At 44.1% G+C, this 24,286-nt stretch overlaps 1 protein-coding gene across 4 annotated transcripts in view; it reads right to left on the bottom strand.

The window, feature by feature from the left end:
• Positions 1-24,286, bottom strand: part of TRABD2A (TraB domain containing 2A) — a 92,672-nt gene that overhangs the window by 23,132 nt on the left and 45,254 nt on the right. For all 4 annotated transcript variants that reach the window (XR_013924818.1, XM_080371747.1, XM_080371748.1 and 1 more), the window contains exons 3-4: positions 16,914-17,060; positions 14,572-14,746 (exon numbers count right to left, since the gene is read on the bottom strand). Coding sequence is in view for 3 of the 4 variants with exons in the window: in XM_080371747.1 (XP_080227873.1) it covers positions 14,572-14,746; positions 16,914-17,060 (322 nt within the window). In the remaining variant the exon portion in view is untranslated. The remainder of the gene's footprint in view (positions 1-14,571; positions 14,747-16,913; positions 17,061-24,286) is intronic.

The following is a 24,286-nucleotide window of genomic DNA, read 5'->3' as shown; positions in this document are numbered from 1 at the left end:
TGTGGATTTCTTGGGGCAGTAAGAGATGAAGTCAGGAGACACTTGTTCAGGAGTAGCACTGAGTCTACAACTGGTGGTGGTGCAAACCAGGTCAGAATCTGGCTGCAGTGCATTCATCATTTTAATATCCTCTGGCATCATAAAGACACTATCTGAGATGTTGGTCAACATCACTAACAATTTATAAATGGTTAAGAATCATCCAACTGCAGAGAACTGAAAACAGCTCTGAAAGCCAATGACTTAAATCAATCCCTTTCATTCTTTCAGTATAAGCCACTGAGGACAGAAACTCCACTTCAGTCATGTTGACAAAAGTTTTGGGAGGACTTAGCTAGCTCTGCCCTAATTTTACCCCTCTTATTTATGTGTCCACTCCATTTCCATACAGTTGTGGTGGTTGGTCAGCCCATAATTTGGCATAATGAGTAAATGACTACTCAAAGGATGCAGGAGTATTCCTGAAGGACTGTATGCTCTGCACACTGACTGACTTCCACCATCACTAACACATCAGACAAGGCTGCTGAGAAGCAGATGGACAACAGAGGCTTTGTACAGTCCCTCATAGAACTAGCTTTCTTGAAAACATTTGTTCATTTAACAGCCTACATTAATTAAAATTAGGCTTGAGCAAATGACTTATTAGGGGGATCTCTTGCCTCTGTAGGTAGATGTAAGCAGTGCTAGAACTGATAATGAATTTCAGAAAATCTGTTTCCCACTAATATTATTCATAAATACATGACAATAAACCCACCAGAATTATTCTAGTAGCCAGGAAACGTAAGGACATAGAAAGAGAAGTTCAATGGCGATGAGATTAACATAGGACTAAACCCAAGGGATTTATGATTTTTCACTACAAAATGGATTCAATTAATTAGGAGCACAAAATTCCAGTTTCTTATGCCACAACAGCACAGGGCTTATTTGAGCACAGGTATTTATCAAGATGAAGTTTCCCCAAGAGTCTAAGAACACAAACGTATCTAGCTTAAATGAAATATTTTAACCAAACACTGCAACACACACACCCGTCAGGTACCATATTTTCTCACTTACTTAAGCAGATTTTTCCTCAGCTCCTTGGTCTATCTTTTGCCTTTAGAAAGAGTAAAGCTAACATGCCATTATATGGACCTAACCTAATACTATTGGTACCTGTCACTTGCCAATGGTTCAGCCCCACATATAGTTTGCTGAGGATTTCCACATGTCAGCAGAAAGACCAGATGCAGCAGGGAACGGGAATGACTGTAATTAAACATTGCAGCTGAGTAAAATTAGCCACTGGTAGGCTACTACTAGGTATATAAGGTGCTAGACCTAGTTGCTGTCTCCCACCTTTAACACAGAGGAGAGGTATGTGCAAAGGGAAGGGAAGAGCGGATTCACAACTCCTCCACCCCTACCTCCAGAAAGCAGAAGAAAGGGGTGCTTCCAAAGGGTGATCCACCCCTTGTGAGAGTGAAGCAGGACAACTCAGACTTTTAGAGAACTGACTTTATTGAGAAGGATAGGGGCAACGTATATAGAAAGTTCAGGCTAGGCGTCCATCACATGCAGGCAATGCTGGATGAGCTGAGCAATGAAAAGCACTGCCAAGACTCTGAACTCATGTTTTACTAATCCAAGTCCTTCAGGAGGAAAGGGACAAGACATAAAGATAAGGAATATATAGGGCAATCTATGCTGTGAAAATAATTTTCCTCATGCCAGTTTAAGAGCTTACAGTCACATGCATTCACATCACACCATCAAACACATTACCCCCATCGATCTTCAGTTACCCTTGCTCAGAGCAGCGATTTAGGTTGGTATGTAGGAAATTACCATAGCACATGGATTTCAGTCAACCTGCTCGTGCGATATCCTGAAGCTGGGCCATAATTTTCTTTTTAATTTGATGGATGATAAGAATACCTTTTATACCACAGTCACATGTGCAGGCCTTCACAGGAAGACTTTGCTCATTTGTTGCTGATGCAACAAGTTATATCTGCCTGTGAAAGAAAAATGGTGTGCCAATATTGTGCAAAAGAGAACAGATGAAATTAATAGATATGTGTAAAACAGAGGCATACACATACAAACAGGCACGTGACATTAGATTGTTCACAAGATGTGATCAATCGTGAGCCCCTCAGGCTAGGTACATAAAAGGATCAGGTGATGTCAGTGTTTGCTGTCCAAAAGGTGGGCTGCTGTGCTCCATGAGACAGAGCTGGTCTGGCGCCCAGAGGACCCAGCTCTACCCAAGATAGATGCAAATGAAGAAAAGACAGAAGGGTGAGGGTTTGAGGTACAGGACCCAACCAGGAGCCTCTCTAGCATCAGCACTTTTGCCTCTTTTCTGGGAATAGTCACAGAAAGAGCTTGGTGGTGTGTGAGAGACCTGATTACCAAAAACAACTGTAAGAAACATGAGAAATAATGACTCCAAGGTTTAAGATGAAGCAGCTACACTGCAAGTAAGACTTTGTCCAAAGTCACATGACGGGGAGTAGGCCTCTTTCACCTGTTTTCTGTTTTAGCCTAACACACTTGAATGCCCCCCAAAAGAAAAGCCCCGGGCCCTGTCCCATCAGAAAGCCTGCTCTTTTCTTTCTGTACACAGCCTTGCATTATCCTCATACCCCTAGGTGAAGAGATTCCTCTGAGAGGTCAGTTTACTCTGGTAGGGGGTTGGGGAGCCATGAATCTCTATTCTTCTGTATTCAAGCTCAAAGAGAAACTAAGAAGCTGTTGTGTGCACCAGTTCAGCCATGCACTCTACTGGAGAGTCAATAAGACTCCAGCCTTTAATCTGCATTGAAAGGAGATGGCATGCAGGGACCACAACAGGCAATACACTCAAACAACAATGCTCTTTGACTAATGTGCACTTGCAGACTAGTCCACACACTCCTGTGGACATGCATTGAGCTCTCCTGACCTTCCTCAGTAGCAATACCCAATCTTGCAGAACACAGGCTACAACTATTGCCATAAAATCCACTTTTCTTGCTTGCAGCTTTTACTGCTAGTGCATGCAGAGGTGTTTTCATCTAGGTAACTGTGCGAGGACTGTGGGTTTCAGCAGGGGGTCCTGAACCACAGTCTGAGCCATCATCAGGCTGAATGAACAAGGAGATACTGCACAACAGAAGTTCTGTTTCTTTTCCTGAATAGTTATTTTTTATCTAAAGCGAGATTGTAAGGCTGAAGAAAACTACATTCCTCTCTGAATTTCAACAAAATCCACAATTCCAGGCTGATACACAAATTTCCTTGGCCTTCTCGTGGAATCATGTAAAAGGAAACCCCCAAGCCCATGTAATTCTTTATGTCTGCTGTATTTTCCTTGGTAGAAAGACAGTGCTTTCCATGTGCCCCAGAAACATGCCAGGACCTCACCATCTACAAATATCCCAAGACAATGAATCACTGGATGTACACATAAAATAACAAAACTGTTTGTTAGGAAACCTGATCTGGATTGCTGGCCTCCAAGAAGTGGTGGCAACAGCTACAGCACATGATCATAATAGTGCAACCACAAAACGGCACAAACAGTTCTAGCCACTGGGGACATCGTAAAGTAGGATGTTTATCCCTGACTGGGCTGGGAGTGCTCAGATGGGCTTTTTGTGCCAGAGAGTCTATGGGTCACTGAAACAAGTATTTTCAATAATGTTTTAGAGGTACAGATCTTATTATTATTTAGAAGCTTCTTGCAAATACCCATGGCAACGATCATCTGCTATCATTCTTCTTAGATTGCTTCCAAGATTTGTATAGATAAATTCATATAACATGCCCCAGGAGGGTGAACAGAACACTTGGAGTGTCTGGATTAGAGATACTGACCTGTAAAAAGGGCATGACATGAGGCTGCTGACTATGCTATCCATGAACAAAAAAAGAGAAACTTAAGCAAAAATTACCACTTAACTGTAAGGCACAATGGACAGTTCATCCCTCTCTATGTCACACCTATGGCAGGATTCTTTTCCTACCCTTTCAGTAATCAAAGTATCCTCCAGTAACAGCCTGTGAGCCAATAAAGCCATGGAGAAGGGTTCAAGACTGCCAGTGCTCCCTCAAAGTATGCAAACCAAGCAAAGCAGAATTCCTGATGGTCTGGATAACAAAGAATCATAGAATCATTTAGGTTGGAAAAGACATTTAAGATCATCAAGTCCGACCAGGACTACCAAGTCTGTCACTAAACCACGTCACTAAGCACTGCATCTATGTGTTTTTTAAATACCTCCAGGGATGGTGATTCCACCACCTCTTGGGCAGCCTTTTCCAATGCTTTAACACCCCTTCAGTGAAAAAACTTTTCCTGGTATCCACTCTAAACCTCCCCTGGTGTAACTTGAAGCCATTTCCTCTTGTTCTGTCACTAGTCATCTGGGAGAAGAGACCCCACCTGCCTAAAGCCTCTTTTCAAGTAGTGGTAGAGAACAGTAAGATCCCCCCTGAATCTCCTCTTCTCCAGACTAAAGAACCCCAGTTCCCTCAGCTGCTCCTCATAAGACTTGTGCTCTAGACCCTTCACCAGCTTCATCACCCTTCTCTGGACATGCACGACCCAAGTCAGTCCCACAGGTATGTGCAGTCAAGAGCTGAAAGTTCACGTGTGGCAGATCCAGCCAATGACATAGAGGATGCAGAGTACTCTTAAACATTATTTCATTGGATGGAATTCAAACTGCAAAACAGACATCCTACTCCTCCCACGGGTACAGATCACTTTGTCCACCTTATGGGCTGATGAATGCTAAAGTGATCCTTACTGACATCAGGTACCTGGCAAAACTAAAATGAGCTCCTGAAAGACACAGCTCTTAGGACACAATGACTAAGAATGGAGACTCAAAAATCAGTCATGTGATATCACTACCCACAGCATCCCCACAGGCAAGAACCCATGGTCTGTTATCCCCTGAAAGGAGCTGAATGAGCGCGAAATAGAAGCAAACCTGTGGAAAGAAAAGGATGCTCCTCCCTATCCCCAAATCTCTACTTAGTTTAACCTTTTGGCACAAGGACAAGGGACCGCTTATGCTCTGTGAATAACAGGCAAAGTCCATTTTTCACACATACCACAAAGTGACCTCACTCTGCTTCCACAAAGTACTAAGTGACCAGAGAAAGATAACCCTAACCATGTCTTACTGGTGGAGCTTGGCAAGCCATATTGGAGGCAGTCATACCTTAGTCATACCATAGCAAGCACAGAGAGAGTCCTCAACTATCTGTAACCAAGTTACTACCAAACTTGATTGCAAAAATATCTGTGCACAACTGCAGAGAACTTCCTATACAGGCTGACAACGGCAGCAGTGGCAAACATTCCCAGCTGAGCACCCTTGAATAAGGCTGTACTTGGTGCTCAGAAATCCCTCATGCATACACATAGTTATACTTTTTAATTACATGTTGGGATGCAGAACATGGAGTCATTTTAATGCAGTTAGTAAAATTCTGGAGGAAAAAAAGATAAAGTATTTAATACGATCCAAAGCAAAAGAAGGAAAGCAGGTAATGTGATCAACTGTTACATTAGTTTCCTTTAAATGCATGCCTTTGTACACACTGTTCAAGAGAAAGACACTGCTTTCGAGCATGAGCACCATGCACCCAGGCGAGGTGAGCTCACACTTCACTTCTCCCAGCATCAGAGGGAGGAAGTCCTGTGCAGGAGGTAAACAGAGGTTATTGATAAAGTAGCTGGTATTCCTGATCTGCCACCTAAGTTAAAACAGTTTCTCAAAGAGAAAACATGTAACACTAAAAGTAATAAAACCTTCTTGCTTTCCAAGTCGGGAAAAGCTCAGGTACCAGAACACAAACCAAAGGACCAAGAGCACGGTACTCTCACAAATTTAGTGCTGCCAGGAGAAGGGAATGACAAAAATTGAAGGTGATGGAGGTGGCCCTAGGGGTATTGTACATCAACTTAAAGACTTCCCGAACTCACATTAAGTGAGGGACTACAAAGATGTTGCATTACAATACTTCTGCATGCATGTAGATCAAATCCCCAGCAAGCAGCCCTGCTGGGTCCTCCAATCCTTTTAAGACTGCAGACTTCCAAACATACTCCTTCCTGTGACTACCTGTAAGATTAAATACTACTCCATAAACACTGAAGTTCAGGTTTTACTCCACTGAGGCCAGGTCAAGTGTTTGTTTTCAAAAACCATGATTTCCTTCAAACCTCTTTTTTAGTACAAAATCTTGGTGGATTCAGCCACTCTCAATCCAAAGCGGAAAATCTGGTGGGCAAGACTGTGGAACATTGGTAATCTCTATGCCCCAGAAAAAAAATTTCACTAAAGATGGAGAGATTTAAAAAAGGTGCCTCAAACCTGCATTCACTCAGGAGGAAACAAAAAACAACCCACCATTTCTTTAAAACTTATGTGCTTTGCTAATTAACTCACCTATATGGAATTACTAAGATTCATTTTCCATATTTGTTTGTAGGAGAATCATGTAAACATTAAATCCTTCTCAGAATAGTTGAAGATGAAGGACTTGCACAACATGGGAAAAGTTGCCTAGTACCACAGAAAAGAACCATATGAAATTACAATTTGCATGAGCCAAAATGAAGGCATTTTTCTTGTGAAAGACACCAAGACACTCTTATCATCCAGGTTCTGTCAAAAACTAGGTCTCATAAACATATGACTTTTGGTCCTGAGGATTCCCATTTTTACCTTTGGGTAAAGTCAAACTTTCTGATAACTACTGATGGATAGTTGAAGCTAGAGAAGGGTTTTCCACTGATCATAAGGCCAAATTTACAGCAAAGTTAACATAAGGAAAAAGTTTACAGCTCCATATCACTTATTTTGTAAAAACTGAGTCAAAAGGAACAGCTTCTGTTTAGTCAGCCTTTGCCACTGAGGCTGCATCTGCACCGGCATTTACTCAGATTTTTCCACTGTTGAAGCTCTAGTCTGATTAGGCAAGCAGACCCTCATGTAGGCAATTATGCTAGCAGCCAGCATTTTGTTACCAGTAAGAGAACAAAATATGAATGCTATGTCTGAGCTGCAGTATTCATAGCCACCTCTGCAGTGGGACCTGCTCCCATTCCACCCCACTGCTTCCCACTATATTAAAACATACAATAAAAGATGAAAGTTTTCCTACTGTAGCTGCCCACTAAAGGTAGCTTGGATAAACCCTAGCACTGAGAAGCAGCTGATGGTCACCACACTGTCAGTACCTGAGCAGAAACAGCACACAGTTGTTTGAACCTGGCTGATTTTAACAGTTGTACTTACTAATACATTGGAACAGAGGTTTCTGCCTCTAATGCAGAAATGCAAAGCTTTCCTTATTTCATGTGTCAGACATGCCAGGAGGAGCGCCCTTCATGTGAACCCTGGGGCTTTGGATGTGGATCCTGCCTCCACACAACATTATCTATCCCCTTCAGGGGTTGTTGTTCTAATAAACCCTGTCATTAGCATTCTGCAGACTCAAAGAGGCTACTCAGGAAAACAGTCTCAAACTGCTGGGTTGTATCTGGCATTCTCAGATTACAGAGGTACAGGCACACCTTCAGGGACTCAGCCTTTCCTCCCAACCAAATAGGCTAAAGTGATGCTGCACTGCAGAGACATAAGAAGCAAGCAGGCAATCAGCAAGCCCTTTGTGCCCATGTAGAAGTGATGTAGCCCCAGAAGATTCATTTAATCTGTTTTATCATTATGTTATTGTCCTGCCCTCCCCTCCATTTCTGTCCTTTTCCAGGACCTGCCAAGATTCAGCTTCTTGTTCTCATGAACTTCCTTGGTTAAACATTTCAAATCCTTTATATAATGTACAGATAAATTTACATTCCCTGTGTACACCCACATCTCCCATCCTAAATGTGCTGATGGCAGGTTCAAGGGCAAACTAATGGCCCATTTACCTGGGCAACTTTCATATTCTCATGGCAGGTTTTTGTTTGGTTTTGTTTTACAGGTATAAACACCTACACAAAGTGGACAGAGACATCCTGGGCTTAGCACTGTTGATTATTTTTACAAACAGTGGTGACAGGTCCTTTCTCCGATTTTTTCTTTTCCAGAGACAATGTATCTTGTTCCTCTTGCATAATTTCCCATCCAAAAATGCTAGATGGAATAGCAGGTTTCAAGAAATAACAGTGAACAGCTCTACATGGAAACACTACCACCTAACACACCACTCAGGACAGAGACTCAAGGGAAACTGGAATTGTGCTGAAAATCTGATCTTTTCTTTTTGCTTTTTATGACAAAAGGGGAAAGAGGAAAGGCATCAGACATGCCTGTGGATCCAATGCACTTGTCACCAAAGACTGACACACAACTGACCAATCTCCCACATCCCAAGGGCTGCCTCAGAACCTAGAGAAGTTTGAAGAAGCCATTTGGTGGACTATGGCAGACTCTGCGGTAACTATACGTGGTAGCACATTCTTTCTTTTCCTTGTGCAGATGGCTAAGACAATAGGTTACACACCCATCTTCAGCTCAGACAGGGTCAATTACACTTCTATAATGATATCCAAATCCTTCTTCTGTGTGTTGTTGAATCACATGTCAACCATCCATGAGTTAATTTTAGTTTAGCAAGTATCAGTTGACTCAGCTGCTGGGAGGAAGACAGCTAAGATCTGGAGCTCTTAGCTGGATTGCTAATTCAGATACTGGTTCATCAGTCTGCTCACAACAATTCTTTCTGGGAGGTCTTGCAAAGGGCAGGGTAGTAAAGGCTGAGAAAAAAAGCAGCTAGTACCTGGAAGTTTGAATCCATACAGCCTTAGCAATGCTAAATAAGCACACGCATTATCTTCTTTAGTAATTAGAAGAAATAATAGCTGAAGAAATTTTCGCCACCATCCCCCTTTTGTTAGTGTTAGTGGTAGCTTGCCAACATCCACTATACTTTAAAGCCTCAGAAACATGCTTTTTTTTTCAGGAGCAGCAAAGAAAAAAGAGCTCTGAGAGAAAAAGGAATTTGCCAGTTTTTACAGCTTGAGAAGTTGGTCCTTTTAATCTTGTCACATCAACTAGCATCTCTCAGTGAAGTCAGTCATTTCATCCACAGGGATATAAGGCATCTTAGTTCCCCCTGTACTTTTTGTTCCCGAGCCGGAACTTCTGGAGTTTCTCAGCTGTTCAAAGTGGCAGGAGATACTGGAGGGAATTTAAACTTGGCTCCCAGAAACTCTGGCTTCACCTGAGGCCTTGTCTGTCACAATAAATTCAGGATCTCATGCCACTAAGTATGCTTCCTCCTGCATACAAAAAAAAAAAAAATCCCATGCTTCCCCCCCCCCTGCCCTTGTAGTAAGTAAGCTAAAGCAAACAAGCCATGCTCATCCTAGAATAAAAGTGACCATACAGAAGGAAAGCCCATCTAGAGTAGAATCTGGTGAGAAACATAAAGGGAAACATGGAATGCTTCTACCTCAACAGGAAAATGTAGGCTAGAAAAATATCTTCCCAGTGCTGAAGGGGGCAGGAAACATGATGGCAAAGAATATGGAAAAGGCCAAGGTACTCAGTGCAGCTGTCACTTTATTTACTGGTAAAACCAGCCTTCAGGAATCTCAGGTTTCTATGACTAGAGAGAAAGTACAGAGAAAAGGTTTACCCTGGGTGGAGGAGAATGAGTTTAAGGTACATTCAAACAGAAAAGACGTGCAAGTTCCAATAGGATACACCCAGAGGAACCTTGTGAGCTTGCCAATGTCACTGCAAGGCCACTCTCATTATCTTTAAAATCTTGTGGCAATTGGGGAAGGTCCCTGAGGACTGGAAAAAAGCAAGTATTACTCCTATCTTCAAGAAAGGCAAGAAGGAGGATCTGGGGAACTACAAACTGGTCAGCCACACCTCTGTTCTTGCAGAAGGTGATGGAACAAATTATCCTGCAAACCATTTCCAAATGTATTAGGGATAAGCAGATGACTGAGAGTGGTTGGTACGGATATATGATGAGGGTGTCCTGGCTCATGAAGCTCAGCAAATCAAGTCCTGCGCCTGAGCAGGAATAGCTCCAGGCACCAGGATAGGTTGGGCATCAACTGGCTGAAGAGCAGCTTGGCAGAAAAGGATGTAGTGTCCTGGTGGTCATCAAGTTGACCTTAAGCCAGCAATGTGCCCCTGTGGCAAAGAAGGCCAAAGGCCTCCTGGACTGCATTAGGAGAGGTGTTGCCAGGAGACCGAGGGAGGCAAACCTTCCCTGCTCCTCAGCCCCAGCAACATACATCTGGATCCAGTGTCTACCTCTGGGCTCCCCAGTTCAAAAGAGATGTGGACATATTGGATAGAGTCCAGCAAAGGGCCACAAAGATGATGAACAATTAGAACATCTGTCATACAAGGAGAAGCTGAGAGAGCTAGGACTGTTCAGCCTGGCAAAGGGAAGGTTCAGAGGGTGTAAGATGTATAAATACCTGATAGGAGGTTGTAAAATAGGTGGAGCAGAACCTTTCTCAGTGGTGCCCCATGAAAGGAAAAGAGGCAATGAACACAAACTGATATAAAGGAAATGCCAATTAAATGTAAGAAAAAGCTTCTTTAATGTGAGAGCGGATTACTTGCTTGCAGATACTCAAAATCTGACCAGGCTCAGTCCTAGGAAAACTGCTCTATATGATCCTGCTCTAAGCAGAAGAGTGGACCCCAAGATATCCAGAGATGCCTGTCAGCTTCAGCTATACTGTGATTCTGTGAAGGTTTAATCAGAAGGCAGCACCCTTGTAAGACCTGTACAACTGGTGAAGCAGCCTTCTCTATGTAATGTACACCTCTTAGACAAACCAGAAACCTATAGTGTTATCTAGCTGGCTGTCTATGAAGTCACATGTGACATCACTTACTTTGGCTTAGCGTTCAAATCCTGAATGTTCCACTTACAGTTCAGAGAAATTAAAAATGCACATGGAAGAAAGACTGCTTGTGAGAGATTATAGCTGGCTTTGCTTCACAGGTTCTTCCACTGGCAACAGGGAGTAGGTTTGGCTTGTAACTTTAGTGCCACCACACAAAAAAGCCTGTCTACAATTAAAATAAAATACTTACTGAACATGGTGGAATGCCGCTGGCATTACCATCTCTCTCTTCCCATACTTCCCTCTAATTCCCTCAAACAGAGTTATATTGGCTTGAAACTTTCCAGGTTTGCACTTTGGCCAGAAGCAAAGCTTTTTGGACAGTTGCAGCAAAATCTGTTATTTTTTAGCTCTCCAATTTTGTGCAAGCTTAAATTACTTCCAAACAAAAACAATTCCAGAAATGAGCTCTGACTGCGTAATGTTTTCAACAGAGTATAGGGGGTGTTTTTCTGATCTGTTAAAATGTAGTAAAAGCATAAAATATGCTGGATCTAATGATCAAATCTATCACATTCCAAATTACCACATGTAATTCCCTATAAGAAATCAACCTCTATAGCCTTGCAGCTGTATTAAGATCTGGAAAGAGATAGGAGCTTTATTTTGCACAATGTATTATGCATCTCTGAACTATATCAACCCATCTGAGATATAAAATTAATCATCAATCTTTTCTGATTTTTCCTCCATAAGAATAAAAATACAAAGAGTAGTTTAAATAACAAGAGGGGGTATTTGTAATACCACAGCCACCCACAAATCATGACCCTGCTTGGATGCAATTGATGATAAAAGTGTTTTTTTCAATGATGTTTGGTTAATGAAAAGAACAGAACTTTCCTTACAAAAAGTCTAGCCCTTTTAAAAATAAAAAGCACAGGGTGAAAAAAATCTGGGAAGAAGCAACTAAAAGTCTTCTCTCCCTTCTGATCTGGAGACCCTTCAGTATCCTACTACTATTTTAATTCAACCTTGTCCTGGAGTTTATCAGCCAGTGCTGGGAGATACTTTTTTCACTGTGGGCCAGAAGAGGGGAAGCCACGATGCAGTGATGATTTTGTCCCATTCCTATGGCCTTCCCTTTTCTCCTCTTCTGCAGCTCATTCTAACCTGCCTTCTGTGAGCACTTTCCCAGAACCCTAGTCCAGTAATTAACAACTGTACAATACTCAAGTAGTGCTCCAAATGGAACAGAAGACATTTGTTCATCTTCATTGCTGGCTAGCATAAAAATAAATCTTCTGCATAATTATCTATCACATACAGCAATCTTGATAAGCAAAAGGCTAAATTAGCTTGCTGGAAAATAATAAAAGCATGCACTCATATTTGTAATGTGCACTCAGAAAACCTCTAAACTGTGTAGAAATGCATCTGTTTTCTGCATTATATCCTGTGATGTTACTTGTCATTTAGAAAAATAATACAAAACAAATAATAAAAAAAAAAAGAAAAAAGAAATGCCCATGCAGTCAAAAAAAAAAAGGGATAATGAGGATAATATGCTGCTAAAAGTGGGAGGCTGGCACTTTGAGCAGAGCTATTTGGAAGGGCAGATGAGAACAGAGGCCAGACTGGTTATCAAAGCCAGACTGTAATCGGGGACAATTTCAAAGGTGATCTAGAGCCCCCAGAGAAGACAGAGAACCTGTCTGGATTCAAAAGTATGATGGAAAAGCACAAGAAGACCACACATGTTGCTTGGAAAACAAGCCATTTGCACATAAGCCACGGATCAAAGGTGTTCATATAGGCCCAAGGCTCCAGGCAGTGCTGCAGTACAGCAGTGTTGGGTGAATCCCAACTCTGTTCTACTGGAAGCGTCAATCAGGGGACAAAGAAGGGGACAACTGGGAAAAGGAAAATAAGATGAAGGAGGAAAGCAAGAATTCAGAAAGCCTGGGATGGTTTGTAGGACTGTCAATGAAGGTTGAAAACAAGAGAGATGGGGAAGGACAGGGATCTGTCCTGCTCCTGCAGTGTTTCTGGGCTCTGGGGCTGAGCTGTGCCCACTAGTGACAATGAAGACAGTCTGGGGCAGAAGAGTGGGAAGAGAAGGAAATTGATGGAATGAGACAAATGAGACAAAAGCATCTTAAAGACAGGTGACTTGTCCAACGCAGCTGCTGGGATTCAGGGGCTATGTGCAGGAAAAGGCTCTTTTCTCTCAAAGGATTCTGCTCCTGGAGTAGGGCATACTCAGAGTGACACTTGCACCCACAACTGTCTGTTTGCATGGGTCACTCATTGCACAGTTGTGACCCAGTTACTGCAGCCCCAACATCTGTGACCAGCCTCCTGATGGAAGACTAGCTACCTGCAACTGATGCAACTGGCAGTCAGGGCTGACATATATGCTGGTCAGGAATGCACATCAGTTCAGCAGCAGGGACAAGTGCAATCAAAACATCAGCAGCAAAGTACAGCAAAGCTCTGGTCTTAGCTTACAGACAGACATGACCAAAATCTACACAACCTGTGCCTGCTTCACTGTTCTTTGCGACGGCAAGTTGCACAGAACAACGATAGCGCAGGAAGATAGTGTGTTACAATCTTCATGCGTGCCTGAACAGACATTATCAGCCACCTTTCATTACCTCCCTGCTGTCACAGGACCCTTGTTATGGTAAGTTTGTAACCACAGCTCCCTGCTGCAAGTGAAGAGATTCTCACAGACTTCAAATACCAATGCTTTTTGAATGTTTAAGCAAATATTTTCCTTGCCTTGTCTAGATCTTCCATCCTCACTAAAGCAGTAGCCACTGAGACTGGAAAACATCACATGGAGCCTAACACCAGTTTCAGTTCTCCCCCCTTCTCAAGGCCCATATGGTTCATGGTGATGGGATGTGATACTCCTCTAGGAATTTCACACACCGATAGGTGTCTTTTCACACACTGATCCTCACTTCTTCCCTTCCCTGGAGCTAGAGCTAAGGACAGGAGTCACGGCAAACCAATCCTATTTACACCCTGCACCCAGCCCTAGTGTGAAGTATGGGTGTTAACCTCGCTGAGTTGAATGTGCCTGTAGACTCCTGCTGGCTGCTAAGAGGCAGAAAATGGAGTAGGTTTTCCCCAGCTGGGCCCAGTGGTCTCCTCCAAAATAGTGGCAGACACAATTTCCTTGTGGAAGCACAGTGAAAGACGTAAAGAGCTGCAGCACAAAGAGAAAGGTGAAAGTGTGTCTCACGTCTCCCCTTGCATTTATTGAGCCCCTTAAATTCATGCGATTTGGCATGTTACTCTTTTGGATATGTTCTTGAAAGTTTTATTCAAGCACTGGTGCAACATCTGACTTTCTACCTTCTATCTCAGCTCCATGTTTCTACTGCCCTTCCACCCTGGTTGGCCAGACCACAAGGACGTATACCCAAGAGCTGTTCCTTTTGTGTATGCACTGTAGTTCGTTCAGTATCTTTGGCTATGCATATAAAAAAAAGTCTATAATTATTGAATATTGGAATCAATGCATACACTCTGAGCTCTTTGCATACTAAATAAAAACAGTCTCCTACACTGAAAAAGTTTTCCTGCTGGAGTACAACTATCAGGGTAAAGCTGTGCTCTGTGTCCACCATGGCGGAAGTTCTAACCTTTCTTTAAACTAAGACAAGCATTTGTAAAACGCTTCTAGCAGACATGGGAAGAATGTGTTCAGGTTGAAGGGCACCTCGATCACATACCAGCTCCAAATGCAAAGAAGAAACTCTTGTCTGGGTACTCTTCCAGCAGATCCTTCACCCTCCTGCCCATTCGCTCATTTCGCTTGTAGATGAGCTCCTGACGGAAGTAGCTGTCTATCTCTTGGGCAGTAATGCGTTCATGGGCCAGAAGTGTAGCATTAATGAAATTTGGGACCTAGGGTAGGGGAAAAAAAAGTCTTCATGAAAGGGGCATTTATTTCACAGGCAGCCATCATACACAGGTATTTTGCTCCATCACTGAATGCAGCAATTGCCCAGTAAGACAAACCCCAAAGAAAGCTAAAAAATTACTCAGCAAATTTCTAATAATGCACAGAGCTTCAATTCTCTCAACATATTGTTTCATAAGTCAGCTGGCTGAATATTATTTTTTTTTTTACAAAGTCAAAAAATATCCTCCCTTTTCCACACTTTAGATCCCAAATCCTGATTGTTTGGCTGAAGAAAGTAAATATTTGCCATGGGCTATCTTTAGCTACATACCTCTTCCCTAAGTTGCCATAGGTATGACATAACTGTAACGATAATTACACTCTTCTAAGAGAGTTTGACTGGTATCAGAACCCTCAGGCTGTCAAAAAATAACTGCAATTTGAACTAGTTAACAAAACATCCCTAAACTTTCCAAAAGAAAGAGGGCCAGATTTTGTCAGGAAAGAAAGTATTACCACCTCCAGTTCACCTGTCCTCAAGGTATCTTTTAAATTACTGGCTTCCTCCCCTGGGGCCCCCAGGACAGCTGTGGCTGCACACTACCCTGACCTCTTGCTAGTAAACAGAAACATGGGTCTGGAGTTGCAGTCATCCTGACTTCTTGAGAAGTAGCTTCAGGCACTGCAGCTACAGGGACTACTAAGGAAAGGGCCTGCAAATGGTGGTTTCTGGGGAGCAAACACCAAACTAGATGCTTTCCCTTGCAAGGCTGCAGCAGCTAAAGAGTATCTGGAGGCAGTCAAAGACTATTATCGACTGTTTCCAAAGGGTTCTTAGCCCACAGAGGGTCATCTACTCAGATAGGATGAGGTCAAATACAATTTACAAAGAAGTTCTGCTTAAAAACATAAGCTGATACCGTTGCAGACTAGCTCCACTGTGAGGGAAACTGTCCTGCAGTAGGGCCCTTCAGGTAAGTAACGGGCATTTGCTTCCCTGGAGACATACATGTCTTGGCAAGAGCTGTTTTCTCCAAGGACCTCAATGCAACACCAGCTGTCTGCAGCTTGTAACACCTCAGCAGAATAGCGATGCAGCATCTGTATGCTCTTACAGTGCTGGCCTCCTTTAAGAAGCCCTTTGAAATCTACGAATCAAGTGCACTGTGTAAAAGCTAAGCAGTATTAATGACCAGGTTGCCTGCACTTGCAGGCTGAAGGGTGTGCAGAACAGAAAGGTGAGAACGCATGCACAAAGCTCAGCACTGGAGAAGTAAGGGTTCATATGACAGTATTTCCAGCTCTGCAGCACTGCACCATATATATTAAAAAGCCATAGGAAAATAGTTATTCAGCAGTGAAAACCCAGGTACCAACACTCGCTTGTTCAGCGCTGTGAGGCTAGAACCTATGTTTTCATTGATGTGCACAAATTGCTAGGCAGTACCTCACAGACAGGAATAGAAAGGCCTGATATCCCAGTCTGAGGTTAGCTAATCTAACAGCCCAAACAGGCGAAATTGGTCCCTGCTGGGCATTTTCTAGTGGTTTAAAGATCAGAGCATTACATTCCACTGTGCTGCTTAGGAAACAGTCTCCATAAACCAAGTCTATGAGACTTCAGAAGGTTTTCTTCTCCTTAAGATTCAGTCTCTATCTTTTCTTTGTTTCACTCCATTTCCCTTCTTTGGGCCTTGCCCACAGTACACAATCATACTGATAGGGGATATTAAAAAGCTTGCAGCTTGCCCAGCCTTACACAAGTGTCCAAGTCAAGAGTGCATTTCTCTGTTGCTGTCTGCACAAAAAGAGCCTGCTGCTTTTCTCTGTTGGCGATAAGTTTGCTCATACCTAAGCTAGCATAATGTCACAGGATCCTTAAGAAAATAAAGGATCAACTTATAGAGCTTTGATGCTACAGCAAACACAGCACTCATCCAAAAGGTAAAGCCAGGTGTGCCTTTACTTCTTGCATGCAGGAAAATGGGGTGAGGTGGTGCAGACTCCTGGGACAGGAGGCACAGGAAAGCCAACAGGCCAGGGAGCCAGCAATGTGCCCTTGGCCCTTGCCTGTAAAGGGCCTGCCTGAGGAAAGATGAGCATGAGTGAGACAGGGGTTACACTATGGGGACATGTACATGGTACAAGGGCTGCGGTGGCAAGACTCACTTGAGAAGTGTCATGGTTGAAGATGATGGAATTGAGGTCTCCACAGTTGTAATGCTTGATAAGATCTTCTGTCGTATAGGGGATCTGGAAACTGCCTGCTCGGAGGCTCTCCTGCTGCAAGAGAGTCTGATTCAAAGCAAAGACCACCTGAGGAAGGGGAAGAGGGAGGAAAAGACAGAGTTCCTGGTGAGTTCTCATCTTGCCCCTTGAGAAGGTCACAGACACACAGCGGCCTGCTGAGGGCTCTCTGAAGCTGCTCCCACTCTGAGCAAGTCAGTCCACATGTTGCCAACCCATGCCTCCTCCAGGTCCGCGGGTACTCAGGTCCCACAAGCCTGCTCACAGGGAACAGACTCACCACAAGTAACTCCAGGAGGTTTGCCCATGATGTGATTAATACAGAAGATACAAAGGGGCAGACTGAAACAGGGGCTGTCTTGCTCCCCTAGATGACAGTTTGCCTGACCACCATAGAGCCTCAGCACCCAGACGGGCTCCTACCCCCACAGCTCCTCAGCTACCTACCTAAATTAAGCACAGCTTCTCCTTGTTTGCCCTTTCTTTCTCATCCGCGAGGAACATCAGCGCTGTTGTTTCCTGCTTTGTGTCTCCTTCTCCTACACACCCCATTTGTTTCAGGCAGGAATGGCTCTCTGGAGCAGGCCAGGGAAGGTTGGTGGCTGCTGTCCCACAGCAGCCTAGCGGTCTCCCCCCAGTGATGGACTCTGCAGGCAGGGGGCTGCCACTGCCTGCGCTCCATCCTCCTCCTCCTCAGCATTCACCCAGAAATGCAAACACTCTCATTCCCTTCACCCCAAGCTGAACCAGCGTGGCTTCCACAGCTCCTAGCCACAGTGAGCCACTCCCTTGACCAGAAAACGAGGTCTTCTCCAGGTGTTGCTGCTTCCCCGGCTCCTCCACAGCATGGGTGTCCCAAGGCAGTGGCCTCAGCACCTGACCCAGAGGGAGCTGCCCCCCAGCTGCCTCCCACCCAGGGCAGCGCACACCTCACCAGGCTGACTGCCACTTCAAAGGCACGACACAGCCGTTTGGAGCAACACTTGACAGGGGCCTCTGGAGCCAAACAGACCATACAGGACCACTGTACACCTTGCTGCTCCAGCCACCACGGCAGGTGGCCACCAAGCCCTGGAGGGGCAGGGAGCCCATTCTGCCCCAAGTCCAGAACCCTCCAGGCTAAGCACAGGGTGCCAGCGGGCACACAGGTGGGGCGCAGGGCTGGCTACTCACCTGTGCAGACAGCAGCTCGATATCAGCATGGGGCAACTAAAATGCTGCCATCTCTCCCAAACAGCGCTTACTCAAGTACCACTGGTTTGCATGCTGAGACTAGACAACTGGAACACGCTTTCCTACTGCGTACTGGCATATTGCTTTTATTTCTAAAGGAGACATAAAGCTGAAAGATATCACTGAGGTCTAGAAACACATTTCACAAGCTACTCTTGGGAGGGCTGTTTTCCAAGCTCTCGTGACTCTCTGCAGCCTGACAAGGGCTCTGTGTAATTAATACCTCCTGGATATTTGCCTTGAACACCATCAAAAGCACTCTGGAGCTGGAGGTATTCGTCAACACCATGAAAGTCGAATGTTAGTAACATACTCATGATGTACTGAGATTATGTGCACCAAACCTTGGGATTACAGGACAGGGCAAATGCAGGAACAAACAGGTGCAATTTGCCCTCTCCCCACACAACAATCCATCTCCCACAGAAAGATGCAGGTCCCATCAAACCTGGAATCACACTGTCCCCACTACAGCTAGGGTTGCCTGTCTGGATCCAAACCACTGTGTATTTAACTGAATATGAAAGCACATAACTTCACATTAGTTCTGGAAGGGTGTTCTTGAATAGCAACATTAGCTCCCATCTCATGTTTTTAAAAAGGGCAAGAATTCACTTTGTTGGTACAAACTGTACCTGATTAAAAGAATACCTCCAGGCAGACACTCAGGAAAGTTATATTGAACTAACCAGTGGCCATCTTGCAAAGGACCCTTGTTTAATTTGGAAGTAAACAAAACTAATTGAAACCACTTCATATCTGAACAAGTTTGCATGCTGGCTGAGGCTCATTGCACTCAGAAGCCATCATTTTCCATTTGTTTGGCTTCACTTCCCACACAGAGATGCCCTAATGGATGTTAATGATCAGACAAGATTCACTGAGAGACAGGCCAAATCCATGCTGATAACACAGGATTTCTACAGCCAGGACTGCTAGGTCATGCCAGGAAAATCTCATACATACAATCAGTCCAGCCAAAGGCACTTCCATGGGAATGGCTTGGTTTGTAAGTTATGTGACTACCATCGCAGCATCTGCCTGGACAATTTACCATTAAAGCAATATGGCCCTTTCTAGACTCAGCAGCCTCTGAAACAATAACCAGGCAGTCCCTGACCACAGAGCAGGAATGAGACCTGTGATGGTCACCTGAGCGGGTCAGGTAGCTCTGCCTCCATTTACAGTAAGTACAACAAAGAGGCTTTACAATTTTTTACCTTTCGATTTTCATCAGAACACAGTGGAGGGTAACAGGCTTCTGTGCAGAAAACACCAGCCTGCTGGGTGAGACATGAGAACAAAGCAAACCTTCCTCTCTCTGCTGCACTCCCACAACCTGCACTCCTGCTGTCACTTGCTCCGCATGCTACCTTCTGCTCCACGCACATATCTTCCCTCCTCCCTTGCAGTGTGCTTCAGGTGGAACAGTTTCAGTCTCTTCTCTAAGCAGACCTGGCCTGGACCATAACAGTCAGGTCAAGCCACACAAGCATCTTCCTTCCTTGTGCCCACACACCGGCCACAATAAACTAGCACACAGTAAACTGCAAAAAGCTAAATAAACGTGTCTCAAGAGCACAGTTTAAAACTGTACTGACTACCTGCAGTTATGGAGGATTACCACACATGTTTACATAGGAATAGAGTCGACTCACATCCCGCCCCACTATTTCTACTGCTGGCATGACACAGAGCTGTCCTGGTAAGGCAGTTTTGGCAGTTCTCCAGTCTTTGCTAAGAGTACATCCTTCTGGTATGGAGGTGGGAGAGTTGATACTGGAAATGTGAAGAAATCTCAGGATGGCAGCAGCTGAAGGACTTGCCTTCCCAGCTGGGGAAACACAAAAGACCTTTCACAATGAGGTGCTTCATGTTTCACCTCAAAGAATAACAAGTGTCCAGGCTCACTGCCCAAGACTCCCACACTCCATTCTGACCAAACTGCCTGGGGACAGACCATCCAACAGGCTGCTAAGGACCCATAGCCCAGTCAGTGGGTTTGCATGACACTGCATGGGCTGTTTTTCTTTGGCACAGAGGATTACAAAGTGCTGTTCCCTGCCAGGTGAGACTTACCCATGAGCAACATCTTTGCCCGTTTGGATCTAGATCTGCATCCTATCACTGTACATAGCACCTGAGAGAGAAGTCACACAAGAACAACCCGAAGTCTACCCAGAGAGGGGATTTTCATCGTGACACTGTAAGGGACAGTGGTGGTCTCAGCTCCTTTGAAAACAGCTGCAGCAGCTCAAGTCCCTGCATACCATTGTCCACCACAGCCCGAGCACCGGGAGCCAGAAAAGTCAAGATATGATTAATGGTAGAAATCTAAAAAACATCAATGTCTTTGACAGTTAGCCCTCCCTAATGAGTTACAGTAATTCATGTCATCAGGCTTTGCACAGCTGGAGGGTAGGAGATGCTATTGCCAAAAGTACTCTCCACATCAGCTGGCCTGAACAGAATGGTGGCATCTGCTGGAGGGAGATCATGGCACCTACTGAGCAGTTACACAGGATTATGATTTGGTGTCTGTTTGTGTGTTGAGCCTCCCAAAGGAATGTGATAGTTTCTCTCCATTTCTGCATCACTCGTACATTCTTGGAGGAATTGTAACCAGCAGAAAGAATAGTGTGGGGTTAAAGAGGGAGGAGCTGTTTCCAGTACCAGGTGTTGCTTATAGCTGTGCCCTCGTGAGAAGGTTATCTTCAGTAAATAGTAATGGATAAACACTGTCAGGATCTCAAGAGAAAGAAGATTCTTGAACCTACTGTTCTGAAAATATTTAAAGACCCTGAGGTGGGTCTTACTCAGAGGTTGGTAACTCTTATCTGTCATTATTTCTCAAAGAAAACATTAGACTAGGTGCAAAGTAATAGTTAAGGAACACCACAGCCATCAGACTCGGTGGGTCAGATCCCAGTCTTGTTTACCAGATGTGAAAAGCTGAAGAAAGTCGATAAAGCGTGAGAAGCGGGGACCAGATCACCAGTTGATCTGCAGCTGCTATATGTGCTTGGCACAAATACTGCTTGCCTTCCTAGGTCTCCATTCAATCATGCAGTCCTTTCATTTCTAGGAAGTCCAAGGAGTTAAGACAACAACAGGAAAGAAGGGAAGGTTGAAGAGAAATTTTCAATTCTGCTTAGAAATCAAAACCAAGAATTTGTGCTGAGCTGAGCTCCTCCAACAGACGGTACAGAAAGCATGCATCTGATTCCCAGGTATCTCTTCCACTGCACTGTTTTACCAATTCCAAAATCTTTCCTGTGCTAGAATCCACAGAAATCACTCTACATTAATCCTCCTTGCAAAACTATTCTTCCTTACTTCACACCTCCCCGCCCCCCCAGCCCAGCAACTCTACCCTACTCTGCTCCATTAAGTGTATTCATACTAGCATCAAAGCATCTCCTGAAAAGATGTATTCTGAGAACAAAAGTAACAAGTTTATTAGAAAGGTTTTTTTTTCCTCCCACCTCCCATTTCTACTGTGATCTCTCTGTCTTTCCCCAACTCTCTCCCTTTTTGTACTGTGGAAAAAATCGATTAAGCTCTCTGGTATACATATTGCTGCAAGCCTCATTCTCCTCCTGGAGATTTCTTCAGCTGTCAGGAGACACTTGTCCCCTTTGCTAGCATTCTTGGAGTGGCCCGCTAGGCTAAGGGGGTGGGGAAAAGGGGGTTAGAGCCCAGCAGATGCCTTTTTTGTCAAAGACAAAAGACCCCCTGCCATCCTCTCCACTTTTCAGCACTTTCATCCACAGTGGATCAAAGTGCTATTCTGCATATGAAAGGAACCTGGCATTATGCGCCTCAAATTAGCCTATCGCCATCCCGCTAGCCTCCAAGTCTTCCCAACAAAAGCACTCACATCTGTTCCATCATTTGCCTCATCTTCTGGGGTTTTTTCTCTTTGCTCTCAGTTTTTGAGGGCCATTCAGCCCCTTGAATTATAGTCTGGGGGAGCATCTTCCTTGCTCTGGGATCGCTCAGCCGGACAATTTGCTTTTAATTGTCTTAAGGAATCATGGGTTGCTTTTGGGCCCTTCCCAGCGACTAACTGCATCTATTATGGCTTTCCATTCAGCCTCTTCAGCCAATTCTTTCCCTCTTCCTCCTCCTTCTCAAAAGTGTGTTTCTCTCCTTGCTCTTCACCTGGAGGAGACTATTGCTTCTCTGGGCCAGCAAACACTACTGCCCCAAATCAAAGCGAGCCTCAAATCAAAGACATTATCACTATGAAAGTCAATAGTCCTCCTTTGTCATGGTAATGGTCCAGCACACCAAGTGCTGAGAAGAAAGCAGGATTCCTTGCTCAAATGTAATGCAGCTCCTGAGATGTCTGGTGCCTGTGCCTCAGCTGCCTTCAAGGCAGAAAGTTTTGACTGGTATTCTCAGAGCCTGAAAAGTGAATCCACCTGCCATGAGAAGCCCTACAAACACCAGCCTGCACAAATAGGCAGGAGAAGTCTGATTTTGGCAGGGGCTGAGGTTGCCAACAGGAGATTTAACCCACCATCTGCACCTGTCAGAAGAACCTAAGTCACTTTAAGGGCTGTTGCATCAGATTAGATGCTCCTTGTGGCCCCTGCAATAAGCTTTTGTAAAGACAACAAAAAGGGAGCAACTTCCCAAACTTGGATCACTTCTGTGAGAAAGGTTGGATTCAGGTGACTAGAAAAGACAGGTTTTCTGAGGGACTCACCCAGAGGACAAGAGACAAACAAGTCATGAAACAAAAGGAAATGGGAACTGTTCTAGGTTACCTACGAGCTGCAAATTTCCCATGGACTTGGTTTTATTTATGACTTGTGTTCTCAAAAGCCAGCATGGCAAGCAGAGGGAACACTTCTCCTCTAGCACAATCATCCAAGGCACTTAGATGACACTGTCTCAAATCAGACACACAGATGCTGACAGAGGTAATGGCAGTGAAGGATTTGATCTTTGGTCTGCTGACAACAAAATCACCCTGGCACATCTGGTGCCAGATTCTTGTAGCGTGTCTTTCTAGAACTGAATAAAAAGACATGAAGTTTTTTGTTGCTATCTGAGACTTATATGGGAATACACAAGCCAACCTTTCTCCAACTAGGAGCTATGAAAACAAGGTACTTCCAATAATTTTCAAAATTAGGCACTTTTGAAGTAGTGAATGAATTTGTCATCTTTCTCTTGATGCAGAAGGATGGTAGATAATGCTGAATCAGAGAGGCGCTGCTTACAGCACTGCTAGAAGTGCAACTCATTTACTTGTAACAGATTACATTAATATGTAGTCTTTTGCCTGAGTAATTTACACTGACTTACAGGCTTTTATGTTTCCACTGAAAGCAGGAGAAATAAACATCCCACTATGTGCTGAATGTGGAATAAGACCAGCAGTGGAATAGATTGTTCCCATTTTCACAGGTCAGTTTGCAGTTCACAGCTAGACGCTTCCATAACCTTGCTGCAACTTGCTCCCGTCTTTCTGTAGGGTCATAGCGTGGCTATGAACCTGCCGCTACACCTCATCCCTGAGAGCTCTCCACCCAAGTGTTCACCGGTGTGCCTCCTTGTGCTGCAGGAGTGCCTGAAACTTTCATGAAGTTCGTGCTTGTGCAGAAAATCACTCTGTGCTAGAAATGAATGGGTGATGCATGTTTGCACGTTACTAGAGAAGTAACATTTTTTTTTTTTATTTCATCTTTGTTAAGGATTTTGTAAACATTAGAAAGTTTGCTTTTAAAACCTTCATCAGATACATTGTTACCTCATCAAACAGAACTAGGGACTAGCCCTCGAATAATTTTCAGGTTTCTACAATCCTGAACTGAAGTTCAAAGCAAAACAATGGACTTTCAACACATTACACTTAGCATACCTGCCTGTCTCCTACTCAGCATTTCTTCAGTTAGCAATGTCCAGCTTGTTTTGGAGTAGCATTGCTACGTAGCTGGTAAACTCTGGTCAAGAACAGGCATCAGAACAATTAACCAAATGAAAGAGAATTACTAGCAATCCAGATTTCTCTTTGGGTATGCCCGCTTTCCAATTTAGAGGACTGTTTA

Source organism: Falco punctatus (genome assembly GCF_963210335.1).
Source record: "Falco punctatus genome assembly, chromosome: Z".
Taxonomy (NCBI): Eukaryota; Metazoa; Chordata; class Aves; order Falconiformes; family Falconidae; genus Falco; species Falco punctatus.
Note: the sequence above shows the minus strand (reverse complement) of the source record. Positions and strands in the feature narration are given on the sequence as shown.